The following is an 18,886-nucleotide window of genomic DNA, read 5'->3' on the forward strand; positions in this document are numbered from 1 at the left end:
GTTTCTGGAAGGAGCATGCCTGCTTTAGGTGAACAAGCCCCCTTCAGCCCCTTACACTGAGCCAAGCTGAGAAATTCCATTTCTGAGTGACCAGAGAGCCATGAAGACAAGGTGAAGGGAGAAAACAGCTTTCTTTCTCATGTCTTCAAGAACTGCCATCTAATTCAACCAGTCCAGCCAGTGACCCGGCCCTAGATCCCACTGAGACCTCCCAAGCACAACCAAGTTCTGCACAGGTTCCCACTAGTCAGCAGCTTCCTGGCATCTGGCTGATGACCTGCTCTCCGACTTGCCATCTTCAGCTGAGTCCAGCACCCCTGAAGATCGAATCAACAATCTGACTTATCCTTTTTGGACCACCCCACCTCATAACATGCACTAGACAGCCAGTAGTTGTTGCGTGGAAACAGGGTATTTACACAATGAAATCCCTGGACCTAAACCCCAGCTTGCAGCTCTCTGGTTGTTGGCTAAGTTCCTGGAGCTCTCTCTCCAGTGAGAGTCCACTGCTCAGAGTTGTGGAGACTAAAAGTGACATACACATGGCAATTGGCCCCTCAACTAGCAGTTATGACTATTGTCAGTCCCCTCTCCTGCTCGAGCTCCTGTGGGAGCCAGGAGCCAGCCTGGGCTGCAGCCACCCTGCCAGCGCCGTGACCCAGGCAGGCAGGTAGAGGCTCAATGGCCTCCCACATGCGGGTGTCCTCAAGGTCAGTCAGTGTCAGAACCAAATGTCATCTTGGGAGCCAACCTGCAAATCCTGGGTAATAAGCAGGCTGAGCCCATTCCTCCCCGGGGGGAAAAAGGGGGGGGACGGAGAGAAGAGGAAACAGAAGTACAGAGATCAAAAAGCAGAAGGCCAAGAGTAAAAGAGCCAGACGGGGGCAGGTAGGGCAAATCATAAAGGACATGTACAAAGAAGCCACGGAGGTGAAAAGTAGCAGAGAGAGCTGGCAGCAGCCTCAGAAGGCACCAGGAGGGACAGTGGTCCCTAGCAAAGGGAGGAATCCTCACTGGATTATAGCTGGGCCCCAGTGGAAATGCATGGAAAATGTCCAGTCACAAAACAGGGGTCCAGTACCTGAGACAGGAGACAGGGAGGGCGGCAGAGCATGAGTTCCCAGCTGGCTCAGGTCTGCTCCAGCTCACAAACGGAAGGGCAGAGAGAGGGTGCTGGGCTCAGTGGGCCATGCCCCCGGGGACAAGAGTGATGGCAGCAACAGCAGCAGGCCACCCCTCCACGCGGATCCACGGTCTCACAACTGGCTGGCTGGCTTCAGGTTTGGAAACCTCTCTGTGCCCAGAAGCCTTTGCTCATTGACTTCAGTTCTGGGTGCTCTGGACTGGCCCCATGACAGGTCAAGGCTGGGAAGAGTACCCAAGCCCCCAGGACAATGACTCAGGGATGCCTCAGCCACGCTCACCACCAGGGCCCCACGAGACCGAGCACAAGTGGTGGGTGGAATTCCAAGGCCTTTAATTCGTAGCCAGCGTGCCCGTGCCTCGCCCTAGCTCCTGTGTTGCCATGCCCCGCCCCATGCCGGCACCCCCCACTCCCTTCCCACAACACCTCTCAAGCTGCCCTCGCGCATTCCCCTCCCCCACTGCCTCCTAAGTGGGAGCAGGAGGGGGTGCAGCCAGAGCCCCCGCCGCCCCCAGCATCAGCATGGCCAGGGCCTTGGGGCCCGTCGTGTGGATCTTCTCATGCCGGTGCAGGTTGGAGCGGCGGCTGAAGCTCTTGCCACAGAGGGGGCAGGAGTAGGGCCGGACGCCGCGGTGGGTGCGCTGGTGGGCAGTGAGGTGGGAGCTGTGGCTGAAGCTCTTGCCGCAGTCGAGGCAGTGGTAGGGCTTCTCGCCCGTGTGCGTGCGGTTGTGCGCGATGAGGTTGGAGCGCTGGCTGAAGCACTTGCCGCACTCGGGGCATGGGTAGGGCTTGACCCCGGTGTGTGTGCGCTGGTGGGTGACCAGAGCCGAGCTCTGCGTGAAGCACTTGCTGCAGACGGGGCACTTGTGGGGCTTGGCGCCTGTGTGCGTGCCCTGGTGGGTGACCAGGTCCGAGCGGCGGGTGAAGCGCTTGGCGCAACGGTCGCACACGTAGGGCTTCTCGCCCGTGTGGATGCGCTGGTGCTGGATCAGCGTCGAGTGGTGGCTGAAGCTCTTCCAGCAGGAGGGGCAGGTGTAGGGCTTCTCGCCTGTGTGGATGATCTGGTGCTGGATGAGGTGTGAGCTGCGGCCGAAGCGCTTGCCGCAGTCCGTGCAGGTGTAGGGCTTCTCACCCGTGTGCGTGCGCCGGTGGGTAACGAGGTGTGAGTGCCAGCTGAAGGCCTTGCCGCACTGCTCACACTTGTACGTCTTCTTGCCGGCGTCACCGTCGGGGACCAGGCCCTCCTCGCTGCTCTCGGGGGGCCCCACCCGCCCCTCTCTGGCTTTCTCTGTGAGGCTGGCGTTGGGTGGCGCCGGTTTTGCCGGCATCTCCTGCAGGGGACCCGGCTGCCCACCGTCTCTGGCCTGTCCTGAGCTCTGGCCACTGCCGGTTTGCTGCCCGCATGGCTGGACGTCCCCCGGGGCTCTCCCCACCCTGCTTCTGGAAGCCTTCACATCCCCCAGGGCTGCCAGGGATGGGGCCGGCTCCTCCTTGCCCACCTCAATGGCTCCTGGAGAAAGAGTTTCCAGCAAGACAGAAAGACTTCCGTGAGGGACCCAGGGGAATTCAGGAAAGGAAGGTAAGAGCGAGGACCCTGGAAGGAAAAGCCACCACCCCGGCAGAGGACAGGACACCGGCAGCCCTGTCCCTGGCATGGGTCTGCACCCCAGGCAACAGAGAGCCCGTGCTGACAAGGGGCACCCGGGAGTGACAGCAAGGAGCCCACGGCCCCGTGCCACAGCGCCTGCCCACCTGTCACCTCTGCACACACCTGTCTTCTCCTTGTCATCTCCCATCTGCTGGCTCGAGCTCGATGCCTCACCCTTGCCCTGTCCCTGGGAGCCCCAGAGAGGTCTGCTGAAGGGAAATCCTGCTAAGAGAGACACGAGATGCTATGCTCAGTTGTGGAACCCCCAGGCTGCACAGCAGGAGACAACCCCCCCCAAACAAAGAGGCAGAAATGGGGAGGCAGCTCTGCAAACATGGAGTAGAAAGACACAAGCTAAATTAAAAAAATAAATAAATAAAAGACACAAGCTGAAAACTCGCATGGGGTCCGGAGTCCAGCCCCCGGTAGGCAGCGTACTGTAGGGGAACTGCCTGACTCACTCTCCTCAGGGCTGAGGTGGGCTCCACCTTGTTTCCCTGAATGAGCCCCAGAGGCAAAAGGAGAGGGGCCAGGTGAGGTCAGCTGCTGATAACCCCCTTTGTCACACAGGCCCCCAGGTGCAGGCCCAGCAATGTCTCCAGGCCCACAGCTCTCCAGACCAAGGGCAAGAAGGGCTCCTGGGGGAGGGACAGTGGTGGACCGAAGCCCAGGGGGAGGGCCCGGGAGAAGAGGCCAGGAGTGCCGTTGGCCCAGAAGTCAGGGACCAGCAGCCCCCTGGCCAAGTCCCCTGGGGCAAGGTCCTGGGGCTTCTGGTCAAGTCAGAGAGCAGAGCGGCCCAGCCTCCACACCCCAAACCACACCATGCAGGAAGAGAGGAGTGTGTGGGACCCGCCCCCGGGTTTTGGGCACTTGTGAGGCTGGCCGTGGGGCTGCAGGTGGGTGCTGAGTTCCCTCTGATCTCCCAGGACTTGCCTGGGCCTGCCGCTCTGGGCCGTGAGGAGTGCTACGATGGGTGGTAAGCAAAGCCAAGAAATTAAAGGCGTGCGCTGTCCTGACTCCGAAGCCCACCGCCGAGGTCAAGGTGAAATCACCAAGTCCCCGGCTCTCCTAGACCAGCAAGTATGCCCCTGGTAGGTACTGACAGACAAACAGGCAGATTGAACTGAATGGGAATGAAGGAATGAGCGCCAGAAGCTCCTCTCAATTCTGCCAACAAAAACAGGGTCTGAAACAGAGAAGTTGGGGTGCTGGGACTTGATTTACCATAAGAAACAATGAGGGACCCAAGGCCTGTCTGAAGAGAGGATAGGCCCCTTGGGGTAGATGTGACAGCTCAGGGTCTGGGGGCCTGGAGAGATGAGCTGGCACCAGGACCCCTCATCCCCTGGCACAAAGTCCCGATAGGCAGCCAAGCTCTCCACACACACACCTCTCAGGTGGGGCTTGGAGGAGCAGGACGGTGGCAGGAGCAGCCCAACACCGCAGAAGGACCGGGCAGCAGAAGCGCAAGGCCAGCGCTGCCTGGCGCAGTGGCCACTCGCCACGAGGGGCTACGACAATTCAAACTTGACCGGTTAAAAGGAAATCAAGGATCAGCCCAGGCACTCCAGCCACATTTCTGGTGCTGAGCAGCCAGTGGCTCGTGGTCTCCAGGTCAGTGCAGAGCGCGTGTCTTTCACCAGGGAGAACAGAGCGGCCCACGTGGATGCTTGAGAAGCTTGAGCCCGAGATGGGGGGAGGAGGGGGTGGCAGGACAGCCCCACCTCTGGCATCGGGCCTCAGAAGTGGCCACCCCAGCACAGGCTCGGGCCCTTACCCAGGGACAGTCCGTTCCTCTTCTGCAGGACGTCCCTGTAGAAGCTTTGCTGGGCGTGGTCCAGCCGACCCCACTCCTCCCTGGAGAGGTACAGAGCCACATCCTCAAAAGTCACCGGCATCTGCAACACAAAATGCCCACTCTCCAGGGCACGCCGGGACACCCGGGGGGTGGGGGGGAATGGCTCCAAGATGAGGGCCGCCCCTGCCCCTGGCCCCTAGCCCACTGCCCCAAGCAAGGCCTGTGCTCCCATCTGATGGTGAAACAGGACAGCCACCCAAGGGGGGCATTTTTTTTTTGGTGGGGGAGGGGAAAAAAACAAAGCAGTTGTGTACCACAGACGATAAAACACAAAGAAAAGGCCCTTTCTGGCACCACAGTCAAAGCTCAGGATGTCCAGGCGCCCCCCTCCTCCAGCCCCCAGATCCAGACAACAAGGCCCCCTCTGAGATGCCACTCCTTCATGTCCTTGTGCTCTCCGTCCAGCCGTGCACCTGATCAGGGACACTGACCTGGGACCAGGCGGTGAGCAGCGCCGCAGCCATCTGGCGGTCTCTGGTCCGCCCCTCGCGAGCGAGCACAGGGATCTGGGGGGAGGGGAGGGCTGAGAGAGCAGAGAGGTCCTCAGGGCGGCCACCTCATCCTGCTGGGCCCCGCTGCTGCCCCTGAGCCGACCCCAGGGGACACCAGAGCTGCCTCCAAATCCACCCCAACCCGACCCAAGAAGAGGGTCAGCAGGCTCTGAGGTGGCGCAGGAGCGGCCTCTGAGGGGCAGGTGGGCAGACATCCGGGCATCTCCATGGCAGGAAAGCTCATGCCCTGCCCCCCAGTGCTATGAGCCTCCATCTCCCCCCACAGCTGCCACCCACAAAGAGCCTCCCTCCACATCCTTCTCCATCCCTGTCCTCACCTCCACCAGGCAGGAAGAGAGCCTTCTCCTTAGAGCCCTGGCTTAGGGACACCCAGCTTGGCGTTCCCAGAGCCCCATCCCCCTGCCATGCCCCCTCGGGTTGTGGCTCTTCTGCCTCCATCTTGATGTGCAGTGATTCCCGAGTGGCTCCCAAAGGCACCATCTCCTCCGACTCAGAAAGCATTTCTGGACAAGGATGTCCATGGCCCAGAACCTAGGAACGACAGCCCCCATCAGTACATGGGCAGAGAACAGGAGACCCAGCCGAGCTCCGCACCTGAAGGTCCTGGCAGGGGCCGCACACACCCAGATCCAAGGCACAGCCTGAAGAGCGGCCCTTGCTTCCTTCTGCTGGCCCTGGGGACCCACACATCTCTGGTTTACCGACACAAGGCCAAGGCAGCCAGGGAACGAAGGAAAGAAGGGAAGGCTCGAGGTCGGGCGAGGGGCAGATGCCTCTTCTCAGTTCCAGCCTCGTGCCTCCCACAGCAGCACGGCCTGTTCCTGTTTAACACCGAGGAAACTGAGTGCAGTGGATTGAACGTGTCCCCCCAGATTTCATGTCGCTCGGATCCTCAGAACATGACCTTATTTGGAATAAAGTTCTTCACTGATGTAATTAGTTAAGGATCGGCTCCATAGCTCAGGCTTAGTTAAGGATCTTGAGAGGAAATCATCCCGCATTTAGACTGGGCCCTAAATCCGATCACTGGTGTCCTGATAAGAGGAAAAGACATGGAAACACAGAGAAAGCCACATGTATATAGAGGCAGAGCTCGGGGACAGAAGCCGCAGGACACATGGAGCCGCCAGACCCTGAGAGGCAGAAGGAGCCTCCTCCTCGAGGCTGGGGAGGGAGCCCCGCCAACACTGTGACCCCGGCCTCTCAAACTGAGGGAATAAATGCTGGTTGTTACACAGACACAGGACACTGTGATCCCGGCTCAGAGGTCAGACAACAGCCCAAGGTCAGAGAGCCCATCAGGGCTTGGCGAGAAGTGGAACTCAAGGGTAGCCAACTCACAAGTCAACGCCAGAGCCACCATTTCTTGGAGATGACAGGGAGGTATCATGTGGCCTTGGGCCATTTCCAGCCTGACTCAATGTGGAGTTTTGGGCTTTGGAGAAAAAAGCCCAAGGGTACCACTAACTGTGCCATGGCCTGGGCCTGCCTCCATCTGACAGAGGGAAAACCTCCCAGCTCACCCCTTCAGCACCACCCACTGCAATGGCACTTCCAGTGTCCCCCCCACTTCACACCAGCCCCAGCTCCAGCCCCTGGGATGGGGAGGAAGAGCCTTTGGAGTCAGGCAACCAGGGTTCAAATCTAGGCCGGCCCCTCATTAGCTGCTCAGCCCCAAGTAGGCACCACAAACCTCGAGAGTTTGGGACAAGTCACTTTCTTTGCATTGGGAGGCCCCCGGTGAGGCCTCACTGGCCTCCGCAGCTCAGGGACCCGCCAGGCTTCTCCCTGTGCCACCTCCACCTCCATCTACATTAGGGTCTCAAAGAGAAAGACCCTCAGGCCAGGGAGCCACCTGGGCCAGGCAGCCTCCAAGACTCAGCTGCTCTGCCTCATACACGGATAACCTGTGAGAAAGAGCTGTGCGCTCTGGAACATTCTGGATAAACACAGAGTGGAGCCAATAATTATTACTACTCCTCTCCTGTGTGAGCTGACGGACTCCAACAGCAGCAGAGAATGTCAGGGACACGTGAGGCCCACTGGGTGTTACAAAGGCACCGTGGAAGCGAAAGCAAACAGTGCAGGGGCTTCTTTGTGCTTCTGCGGTACGAAAATGATACAAACGGTCCCCAGCTTACAACGGCTCAACTTAACCAGTTTTCGACCCAATGACGGTACAAAAGGGATATCCATTCCACAGAAACCGTACTTTGGGTTTTGAATTTGCATCCTCTGCTGGGCTAGTGATCTGCAGCTCGGTCGTCCCTGGGGAGGGAGGCGGCAGGAGCCGCAGCTGCCGGTCAGCCACGCGGTCACAAGAGGAAACGACCCACAAACTGTGTTTCTCCTTCAGCACGGTCGTACTCACCACTTCATTATGGAAGAGGCTTTGCGGGAGGAGATTCTGCCTGACTACGGGCTGATGTTAACGTGTTTTGAGCACGTCTGAAGGAGGGAGATTAAGCCATGATGCTCAGAAGGTTACTGTGTTAAATGCATTTTCAACTTCTGATACTTACAATGGGTTTATCGGGATGTAACCTCGTCGCAAGTCAAGCAAGATCCACACTTGATTTGTATTTGAACCTACAACCCCTGGAAATGCGAGTTGAGGTGTTAAGGGTTTCTCTGACCTAGGTTCTAGTTGCTGTGGATGTTTCTATTTTCTGTATTACACTAATTACCACCTCAGAGCCTCCCAACCGCCTGGAACAGCCTGTGGGAACAGCAGGCACATGACAGATGTTTTACAGATGACACACCTGGTTCCCAGAGGCAGGGGACTTGCCCAAGGTCACACACCTGGCCGCAGGTGACTCATGTTCCTTTGATTCCAAGCCCAATGGCCCTGGTCGCCCCCACCACCACCGCCACCGAAGGTTATAATTACACATGTGGGCAACAGGTACATGAAGGACTAGGTGCTTAGACCCAGAATGGAGATGGGGTCCAAAGCAGAAGGGAGGGTAAACTGAGGCTTCCCTGCGTGCTCTGGACACCGTTCGGAGAGGAACCCCACCAGGAGAATACCCCATGCAGCCTCCCTGCTATTTTGTATGGCCTTTGGCCAAATGACAACTGAACTCACCAGGATAAGCAAAGAAACTTGGTAGCTGTCGATTCCCACCACCTTTTCCACCTCCCATCACCCCCATCCACCAGCTCTGCACCCCGGTGAGCCTAACTCTTCCACTGGTCTAGGCACCTTGCCTTGAAAGTCTCCTCCTGCTCCCTGTCCTTCCAGGGCACGCATCCCTTACCCAGCACCCTGTCCATACCTCTCGGGCTCTCTCCTTGTCCTGGGCAGCCCGGGTGCCTCCGCCATCCGCAGACATTTCTATCTCAGAGGTAGGAAGCACAGCTGAGTCGTTGGCCAACCCCTGCCAGCTCTGGCCAGGAGCCTGGAAGAGCAGGAAGAAGTCAGCCAGCGTCTCCCTGGGACCTCTGAAGCAGTGTGAAAATCCCCCACGCAGGACCAGACCCACCCGTGGTCCCAATCAGAAATAAACCTTCCAGGGGCACCTGGGTGGCTCAGTGGGTTAAGCCGCTGCCTTCGGCTCAGGTCATGATCTCAGGGTCCTGGGATCGAGTCCCGCATCGGGCTCTCTGCTCCGCAGGGAGCCTGCTTCCCTTCCTCTCTCTCTGCCTGCTTCTCTGCCTACTTGTGATCTCTCGCTGTCAAATAAATAAATAAATAATCTTAAAAAGAAAAAGAAAGAAATAAACCTTCCAGCTGCCTTCCAGTGACCTCACTCCCTAGGATGGTTTTTGGTCCCTCGCTTAACAGAATGCTACTCTGTATCGTCCCCTTTGTCACTTAAGCCAGAACTCTGCATCTCTGAGCAGCCCAGTTGGGAAAGTCAGGGCTGACTCCGCGTCTGTCTCTCCTGCCATCAGGAGCCGAAAGGACTGCAGAGATCCTATAAACAGGTGCTGGGTGTGGCCACACCCGTCACAGCCAGCTCCGTGGGAGAATCAAGGCCCCACCGTCTCCCAGGCCCCGGATACACACACCCCGCGCTCGACCTGACTTGGCCCTGCCCGGGATGCAGAAACTGAGCAGCCCGAAACTGCAACCACCTGCCAAGTCCATCCTCCTCACGGACCTGGACAGACCATATCCTTCCCCTTCCCGAACCTGGGTCCAGGCCCCTTTTTCTCCCCACCAGCCTGAAGCCTTCCACCTCTGACCCCGTCCCCTCCTGCCAGCTGACCACCCACAAGGATCTCAGGATCAGGCACCCTCCCTGGCGCCCCTCTCACCGAGGCGGAGGCGGAGGGGGCACCTCGGGCGGTGGGGGGGCCCCCTTCCCCGGGGAACGGAGACTCCACAGCCTGCAGCGGGCCGGGAGCCGGGTGGAGACTGGGATTAGGGACAACAGGAAGTCCCTCCCAGATCCCGTTCCCCACGCAGCTGCAGCCCTACAGGGTTCCTGGCTTCGAGGGTTCCGGGTCTGGGGTCCTGAGCGGGGCTGCACTTGATCTCAGCCGGGAGGTGAATCCTAAATCCTCACTGCCCGCTCACGATCACTTTACCTGGCGTGCACTTGTGAAACCAGCAAAGCAGGGACGCCAGAACGGGGAAATACATTCTCTGGAAGGTTCTGACATTTGACGTTTCAGAGAGGGCACTGCAGCTGTTCTCACAGAAGGAAGGACACTCTCCTGGGGAGAGGGGCACGATGGTCCTCTTCCATACACAGGGCTTCTGGAGGTCTTGTGGTGTCTCCATGGAGACGTTTCTGGATTTCACCTTAGGCCCTGAGGCCAGTGAGCAGGGGAGAGTCTTGGGCTCTCCCCAAGACTGGCATGGAGTTCTGTCTCCCTCAGAACAAACTTAGTAAACAGGCCTGGGAACCTACCCTCAGCCCCATGCCCCACACCCTGAGGCCCTACCCTCACCCCCGTGCCCCAATCCTTGAAATGATGTTGGACCAATGTGAGATTCCTCTAGACTCCCCTCCCCACCTCCATCTCCAGGCTGGGGAGTGTAGCAGGGGTAATGGGGTCTGACCCAGCCATCCACAGGCTCCCAGACTCCAACTCTCAGTCTTGGCCTTCCCTTCGGACCCTGAGAGCCAAGGCTCCCAAAATGGAGGCTCAGAGACTGCTTCACTTCTAAGGTGAAGAACTCATCTCCCCCCTGAGCAGGGCACAGGGGATGGGTGTTAGAAGAGGGGGGCCAGCTCCGGAGTCAGATTCCAGGAACCTCCCTATAACCATGGCCTCCGACCATCAGAGTCCTCTGACATTTCACACTGTAAGGCAGGCCCTGTGCTGGCCTACAGGTGTACTATGTGGGCCCACAGGGGTTTGATTTCTTTAAAACTTAGTTTCCAACATTTAACAATTAGTATATTTGTCATAAAATCGATTTTCTTGAAAAATCAGAACATTGGGCAACCCCGGACTCATATTCCTCACATTCGGGGGCCATTCTCACATAGCTGTACATGGTCCCCACTTGCTCCTGTAGCATTTTGAACTCTGATATAGCCTTCTGTCACCTTGATGAACAAAAAATATTAGCCTTGGGGTCTGGTCAGTATTTCCAGGTGTTTTAATCCTCAAGGCAAAGAGGGATATCCAAAGTTGTAGCCAAAGTCAATACTGCTGTCAAGCCAGAGAGCTATAAACTGAGAAGTCACAGGGGGCTGTGAAAAAAGATTGACAACTCAGTCCGTGACTGTTTCTCCATCAACATGGACCATGACCAGTGTCCAGAGTAAGGGGACTCACTCCTGAGGTGACCCATTTCAGCCCACATCAGCTCTAGCCGTGCACCAAGTCCCAACACAGTGGGTGTGTCCTGATTCACGGGCAAACGTTTCTCTACCAGACAAAAGGGATACTGGGGAAGCCCAGCAGTTTGGATACCACCAGGGAATCACCTAAACTAGACCAAATGAAGTCTCAACATTTATTTAAGTGTTCGGAAAATATGTATTAAGCACTTACTATATGACAGACATTAGCCCCTTCTTGGAGATGAGAGGAAACACCTCTAGGGCTGGCTCTAGGACTGCGCAGGTCTAGGAGAAAGAGTGTTCACAGTTGCTGTGTGGGAACTGCAGTCCCTAAAAGACTGCAGAAAGGCACCAGGGAAAGCAGAGATCAAAAACCTAAATGCCTCGAACAAGTGGGCAGCACCACAAATGACCGGTGGCTTGGGTGCAAGACGGTAGTAGGGGAGGGGCTGCAGGGCCCTCAAGAAATCATATTTTGTTCAAAGGGGGCAGCTGGGGGCTCAATATTGCCAAAGCTTGAGAATTTTTCAAGAAAAGCCGAAGAAGAAGAAGAAGAAGAAGAAGAAGAAGAAGAAGAAGAAGAAGAAGAATTATTGCATTGATGTGAAATGTTGACGATTCAAATAAAAAATTAAAGAACTCCATACAACTCCAGCAGAAAACACCTGCTGTCTAGCTCCTGGGGCACCAGGGATGTACTCACCTCCGGAGCCTGTCACGAGGATAGCTATATCATGGATGGAGACGCTTATCTGAGCTGTGGACCAGCAAACACTCCCGCATCTGGCGGCTTCACTGAGCTTAAGAAGAGATCAACTTCAGTAAATAAATCATGGGATCTACCTTCAGAGATTAGCCTGAGAACTGACTTCGGCCTCACAAAAATGCTCACAATAATTAAAACTAGAAAAAGGAATCACATGAAGCAAGAAGGGAAAAAATGTTTAAAAAGTAAAGGGAGGAGAGCATGTAGTCATGAAGGCTGTTCAGCCAGGCTGGAGACGGGGTAATGCAGACCTCTCTGAAGCCTTAGGGAGGACAGGCGGTAAGGGGAAATAAAGGAACGTGAGAGAGGCCAAGGAAAAACAGGAATAATCGAGGAAGCACAGAGCAAACGTTAAGCACGGAAAAAGAAAAGGAGAGCGGATAGGTGGGGAAATCCCATAGGTGGGGTCCCAGGAATACAAATTTTTTTGAAGAAAATAACTAAGAACGCCCAGGGCCACGGAGAGCAGGGCATGGGCGCCCCCGCGGCCAGCAGCAAGCCCGAGGCCCGGTGCCCTGACGCCTGGTGGCAGCACGAGCCAGCGTTCCCCGCCGCGGGACGCCAGCGAGCCCCCCGCCTCCTGCAGCCCTAGCGGGCGGAACACCGACGCCGGAGCGCGTCGCCCAGGCAACGCCGCCACCCCGCCCACGCGCTCACGCAAGCCACGGTGATTGGCTGGCGCCCGACAGCCTGGCCCGTGCGCGCATCCAGGGCTCCGCCCCGGCCTGCGCGCTCCCGTCCGCGCCCAAGAGAGACAGCTGCGCCGAGGGAGGAGGTTAACGCTGGTGCCTCCTGCCCTTCCCTGGCCGGTGTGCCCGCGTTTCCCGTCCGGCTGCCCCATCTCAACTTCCGGCTTCCAGGCGCTCTCGCTGCGCCGCCTTGTGGCCATCGTGCGGGGGAGGGGGCGGACAGCCGGGGCGGTGAGGACCGTGGGGCGGACAGCCCGGAGCCGTGCAGTCGGCGTCCCGCGTGGGGAAACTGAGGCTGTCTGCATGAGGGCCCGGCGCCCCGTCTAGCCCCCGACACTCACCTGTTCTGAATTTTGTTTCAAAAACGGGAGTGAAGCGTGCGCTGCCGCCCTGCCCCCTCTGTGGCACATTCCTTGCTCAAGATAAAAACAGACGGAGGGAAAGGAACGTGCTGGGTCAAAACCAAACCACCAGACATTAGTCGAAGCAGGGAAAGCCTGCTTTATTCGATAACCGCTGACAACCGGGGAAAGAGCTGAGCTCCGACTGGTCTGTGCAGAGGGGGCTGGGGTTTTAAAGGGAGAAGGGAGGGAGAGAGCAGGGCCCACTGGAGTCACGGTCAGGAAGGCCACGAGGCTCCTTCCCAGGCAGCAACACCAAGGGCTTTCTTCCATGATCGTCAAGGCCAGCGGCTTCAGCTTCTGCCTCGGCCAGGCAAGCTGTGAATTCCAAGGCCAGAACCACCCCCATTCCCCACCCCACACCCGGTCAAATGTAAAAGGGTAGACTGGATCACCCACATCCCAGGGCTGGAGAGTGGGGGAGGGAGACTGCAGCAGGACAAAGGGCTGTAAATATCATCCAAAAAGGCCACCAAAGGCAGGTGCTCTGGTGCCATTGCCATTTGCTCCCATCAATGGCTTGATCTGGGAGCTAGACAGCGGACAGTACAGGCAGGGAGCGGACACGCTAGTAAAACTAGGCTAAGAGCTCAAGACTCACTCCGGCTGATCCTTTGGTGTGGAAATAAGTTAAGTTACTTTTTCGTTAGAGACTTGTGCATTTTTAGGAAACCAGAACAGTGTCATCACCCCAAAATAACTTTGTTGGTGCGGCCACCTCCTATCATCTCATCCCTAAAGTGTCCCCCAGTCTCAGCAGAGTTTCAGGTTACATTCACACTTACAAGCCTAAGACACTGAGGCAGATGGGGACGGGGGTCTCAGAAGGCATCCCTCCTGGCTCAGCACCAGAGGACCCTTACCTGAGGCCCCTTATGGGAGCAAATGGCAATGGCACCAGAGCACCTGCCTTTGGTGGCCTTTTTGGCTGATATTTACAGCCCTTTGTCCTGCTGCAGTCTCCCTCCCCCACTCTCCAGCCCTCAGACTCCCTCTACATGTCTTGTGGTCTCTCCCACAGAATCTTTTATATTCGGACTTCACTGGGTGTGGGGGAAAAATGTAGAGCTTCCATTGGCTTTTACTTCTCTCATCTTTTCACAAATTCAGTTTTTTTTTTTTTAAGATTTTATTTATTTGTCAGAGTGAGCACAGGCAGACAGAGTGGCAGGCAAAGGCAGACGGAGAAGCAGGCTCCCGCTGAGCAAGGAGCCCGATGTGGGACTCAATCCCAGGACGTTGGGATCATGACCTGAGCCAAAGGCAGTGGCTTAACCAACTGAGCCACCCAAGTGTCCCCACAAATTCAATTTTTGCGAAAAATTTTTTTTAAAGTAGCCTCTAAAGCCAGCATGGAGCCCAAGGCAGGGCTTGAACTTACGACCCTGAGATCAAGACCTGAGCTGAGATCAAGGGTCAGATGCTTAACTGACTGAAATACACAGGCGCCTCTTCAGAATGTTTTATAATGTGGGGGGAAATCGGCTAATGATAAGAATCAGGGCCCTTGGAGAGATGGCTGGTCCTAGGTCCAGCTCAAGATTTACACAAGATGAGTCTATAGATGGTGAGAGGGGAAATGGTGCACAAGTGTGTAACAAAATAGTCTTCTTTTTTAAAAGATTTATTTATTTATTTGACAGACAGAGATCACAAGTAGGCAGAGGCAGGCAAAGGGGTGGGGAGACAGGCTCCCTGCTGTGCAGAAATCCAGATGCTGGGGCTTGATCCCAGGGCCCTGAGATCATGACCTGAGCCGAAGGCAGAGGTTTTAACCCGCTGAGCCACGCAGGCGCCCCTGTAGCAGAATATTCTAAAGCTGAACATGTACATATCTTGTGACACAGCGATTCACTCCTGGGTAGAAACCCAGCAGTAACTCACATCCATGGTCACGAGAGACCTACAAGTACTACTACACGTAGCCCAAACTGAAAACCACCCACTGTCTAGGTAGGTGGGATGAACAAATGAAGCAACAGGGAATACCGTTCGGGAAAGAAGCAACATGTGGATTGACTTGGTCTCCCACTGTGGAGTAAGCAAGATGGAGAATTCCTTGGGGTGCCTGACTGGGTCAGTTGGTATAGCATGCAACTCCTGATCTTGGGGTTCCGGATTCGAGCCCCATCTTGGATTTAGAGATCACTTAAAGGGGCGCCTGGGTGGCTCAGTGGGTTAAGCCACTGCCTTCAGCTCAGGTCATGATCTCAGGGTCCTGGGATCAAGTCCCGCATGGGGCTCTCTGCTCAGCAGGGGGCCTGCTTCCCTTCCTCTCTCTCTGCCTGCCTCTCTGCCTGCTTGTGATCTCTCTCTGTCAAATAAATAAATAACATCTTTAAAAACAAACAAACAAACAAACAAAAAAACCAAAATCTTAGGGGCACCTGGGGTGGCTCAGTTGGTTAAGTGTCTGCCTTTAGCTCAGGTCATGATCCTGGGGTCCTGGGATGGAGTCCCACGTTGGGCTCTCTGCTCAGTGGGGAGCCTGCTTCTCCCTCTCCCCCACTACTCATGCTCTTGATTGCTCTCTCTCACATGAATAAGTTAAATATTTTGAAGAGAAAAAAAAAGAAATAAATAAAATCCTTTTTTTAAAGGATTGTATACTTCATCCTTGGTTTGTGCACATTTCTATATTACACTTAAAATATTTCTTTAAAAGAAAAAATGTGAGTGAAGAGAAACCAGTGGGGTGCCTGGATGGCTCAGTTGGTTACGAACCTGCCTTCCGCTCAGGTCATGATCCTGGGGTCCCATGTTGGGCTCCCTGCTCAGTGGAGAGCCTGCTACTTTCTCCTTCTGCCTGCTGCTCCCCTGCTTGTGTTCTCTGTGTTGGATAAATAAATAAAGTCTTTTAAAAAGAGAGAGAGAGAGAAAAACAGGCCATTGCTATGGCCTTGGCAGGTGACGACAGTGGCCTGGACCTGGATGACAAGCAGTGAAGTAGAGACACAGGCAGATTTGAAAAATATTTAGGATATTAACCCTATGGGACTTGGAGACTGATGAGATCTGAGAAGGAGGTAAAGTGAGGGGATCCGAGATAAATCCCAATTTCTGGCTTGAGTGACTGAATGGACCGTCGCACGTTTACCAAACTAGAGAACACCATGGACGCAGAGATTTGATGCAAAAGGCTCACGGGAGCCACGTGTCGAGGACTGGCTATGTCCAGGCACTAAGGACGCAGCCAGGAAGGCCACAGAGCCACTGCATGAGTCTGGTCCTGAACACCAGGACTTTGGGGCATTTACAAGACATCCAGGTAGCAACGTCAAGTGCAGAGTCAGAAACAAACGGTAAATCCAGGGATACTGGCACGGAGAATGGTTACAGCTATGAAAGCAGCAAGGGAGGTGTATCAGTTACTTCTTGCTATTTCCTTTTTAAAGATTTTTTATTTATTTATTTGACAGACAGAGATCACAAGTAGGCAGAGAGAGAGGGGGAAGCAGGCTCCCTGCTGAGCAGAGAGCCCGATTCGGGGCTCGATCCCAGGGTCCTGGGATCATGACCCGAGCCTAAGGCAGAGGCTTTAACCCACTGAGCCACCCAGGCGCCCCAGTTACTTCTTGCTATTAACAAAGGATCCCAAAACATTGTAGCTTAAAATAAATACTATCTCATAGCTTCTGTACCCTACAGGGCTTAGCTAGGTGCCTCTAGCTCAGGGTCAATAGCTGTGGTCAAGTTGTCTGCTTGAGGGCGCCTGAGTGGCTCAGTTGTTAGGCGTCTGCCTTTGGCTCAGGTTATTATCCCAGGGTCCTGGGATCAAGCCTCCCATCGGGCTCCCTGCTCCATGTGAAGCCTGCTTCTCTCTCTCCCACTCCCTCTGCTTGTGTCAAATGAATAAATAGAATCTTAAAAAAAAAAAAAAAAAAAGGAAATTGAAGGTCAAAGGAAGAGGGCAGAAGATGTGACGGTGGGCGGGTGCCGGGGGCGAGATGTCTGCATGGAGCTCAAAGAGCGGTGGAAAACCATGGACAGATTTGTTCAGTAGGGAGAAAAGATTCCATTAAATGATGCTGAAGGCATACACTTGGTGGCAAATGGCAAAGCTGAGGCTACAGCTCAGGCCTCTGGGCCCAGTGAAACAAACTAGATGAGAGGCTTGGGGCAGGGGGGAGGGGACACAAATTTACAGACACCAAATAAATAGGGAGTGGGGCACAAGGCTTACCTTGTGCTCTCAACACCCCCAGTGTCTCTGGTCCTCAGTGAGGGCTGTGCCCTCCACACCCCGCAATGCAGTCCTTTACTGCCAGAACCACAGGAAAACACTGGGGTCACAGCTGCAGGTAAAGATGTTACTTAACGTGATTTAGGGACAAGCATCTGAGCCTCGAGAATAACCAGACCCTATTTAATAACAGATAACAGAGATCTTTACAGTAATCTTTCCAGAGCTGGAGAAGGATTTCTCTCTTTGCCCTGAATTGTTCTAAATGTGTAAATCCTATGGAAATAGAAGATACAGGAAAACTTGTCTTTCTTTTGCCATCTCTGAAAAGATCTGAGAGAAGACTTCCATCAGTCAGGTGCTCTAAGTGTCTAACACCAGACTTAAAAAATATCTTCACATTTGGTAAGTCAAGTCCTTGTACACCTGAAACTAATTATGCTGGAATTAAAATAAAAAAAATTTTAAACTATTTTAAGATTTTATTTATTTATTTGACAGACAGAGATCACAAGTAGTCAGAGAGGCAGGCAGAGAGAGAGGAAGGGAAGCAGGGTCCCTGACAAGCAGAGAGCCCGATGCGGGGCTTGATACCAGGACTCTGGGATCACGACCTGAGCTGAAGGCAGAGGCTTTAACCTACTGAGCCACCCAGGTGCCCCTGAACTATTTAAAAAATTTTTTTAGAAGATTTTATTTATTTATTTATTTGACAGAGAAAGAGAGCACAAGCAGGGGGAGCGGCAGACAGTGCAAGAGGGAGAAGCAGGCTCCCCACTGTTAAGCAAGGAGCCTGATGTGGGCCTTGACTGCAGGACCCTGGGATCATGACCTGAGCCAAAGGCAGCTGCTGAACTGACTGAGCCACCCAGGCGCCCCTAATAATTTTTTTAATTCAATTTTTTATTTTAGGGGCTACGGCCGCTACTCCCCTATCTTGTGCATGTGCTTTCTCTCACTGTCTGTCAAATAAATAAATAAAGTCTTTACAAGAATTTAAAAAAGAATTATTAAATCAGAAAACAAAAACAAAAATAAAGTTAGCTTTTTGTTTTTGGTTTTTTTTAAACGCACCAACTACTTAAAAAAAATTCTAAGGTAATGCCTAGAATAGTTTGTGTGAGTTTTCAAAATAATTTTAGGAGATATTGAAATATACCCCCCAATAGGTGGATTTTTATTAAAAGTCTCTCCTTTGGAAGTGTGTTTATCACTTGGGGAAATAAGTAACAATCCAGCAACTTTTCATCTGTTAGCAGGTAACGCTGGGGGAGGGCAGTGTATTTTTCAAAGAAAAGACCAGAGAGATTTTGAAGGGACTTAATGTTCAATAAGCCCTTTTCTCTGCAAAGTCACTTTAGTTAAGGGAAGTCCCCTTATGGTAAGTCCCCGATGGTAAGTCTCACCTGGCCAGGACTTGTCCCCTCCACTCAGCACCGGGTTCCCAGGGGCAGGGACTGCGCAAGAGGCACAGGAGGGAAGCAAGCATTCCCTGAATGAATGAATGAATGAATGGTGCACGCTCCCGGCGGGCCAGGAGCAGGGTTACTGACCAAGCAAAGCCCCGGCCGAGGTTTAGGAAAGGACATCTAAAGCTAGTGTTGCTCTGTCTCAGTGCAGCCGTCAAGCCCTTCTGCCTGGAAGTTCTTTCCGGCGGTTTGGTCAGGCTGGTCTCGGCTCTTCTGACGCATTTCCAGGAAAGCTTCACTTCGAGTCGGGCGTCTGGCACTCCCGGCTGACAGCGGACCCCGAGCCTTCCCGCCTCCCCGGGGCCCTCACGGCGGACTCGGACCCTTACCAGAACAGCGCACGTTCCAGCAGGTCCCCTCCGCCGTATCCGCACAGGTCCCGTTGCCCGCAGTGCAGCCGCCCCCACCCCCAGGGCTCGGACGTGGCCAAGTCCTCAAGGACACCGCCACTGCGGAGCTGGTCAGG

General features: G+C 54.7%; 1 protein-coding gene across 1 annotated transcript; it reads right to left on the reverse strand.

Annotated features, from left to right (window-relative positions):
• Positions 1 to 1,460: 1,460 nt before the first annotated feature.
• ZNF205 (zinc finger protein 205) lies at positions 1,461 to 18,850 on the reverse strand. The gene is made up of 10 exons (XM_082713348.1): positions 18,750 to 18,850; positions 11,616 to 11,712; positions 11,124 to 11,197; positions 9,702 to 9,830; positions 8,444 to 8,566; positions 5,480 to 5,693; positions 5,082 to 5,173; positions 4,570 to 4,690; positions 2,916 to 3,017; positions 1,461 to 2,654 (listed from the first exon to the last, which is right to left on the reverse strand). The coding sequence occupies exons 4-10, from the start codon at positions 9,774 to 9,776 to the stop codon at positions 1,612 to 1,614; spliced, it is 1,770 nt and encodes a 589-aa protein (XP_082569474.1). The 5' UTR covers positions 9,777 to 9,830; positions 11,124 to 11,197; positions 11,616 to 11,712; positions 18,750 to 18,850; the 3' UTR covers positions 1,461 to 1,611.
• Between the last annotated feature and the right edge of the window lie 36 nt (positions 18,851 to 18,886).

Source organism: Mustela nivalis, assembly GCF_964662115.1.
Source record: "Mustela nivalis genome assembly, chromosome: 19".
Taxonomy (NCBI): domain Eukaryota; kingdom Metazoa; phylum Chordata; class Mammalia; order Carnivora; family Mustelidae; genus Mustela; species Mustela nivalis.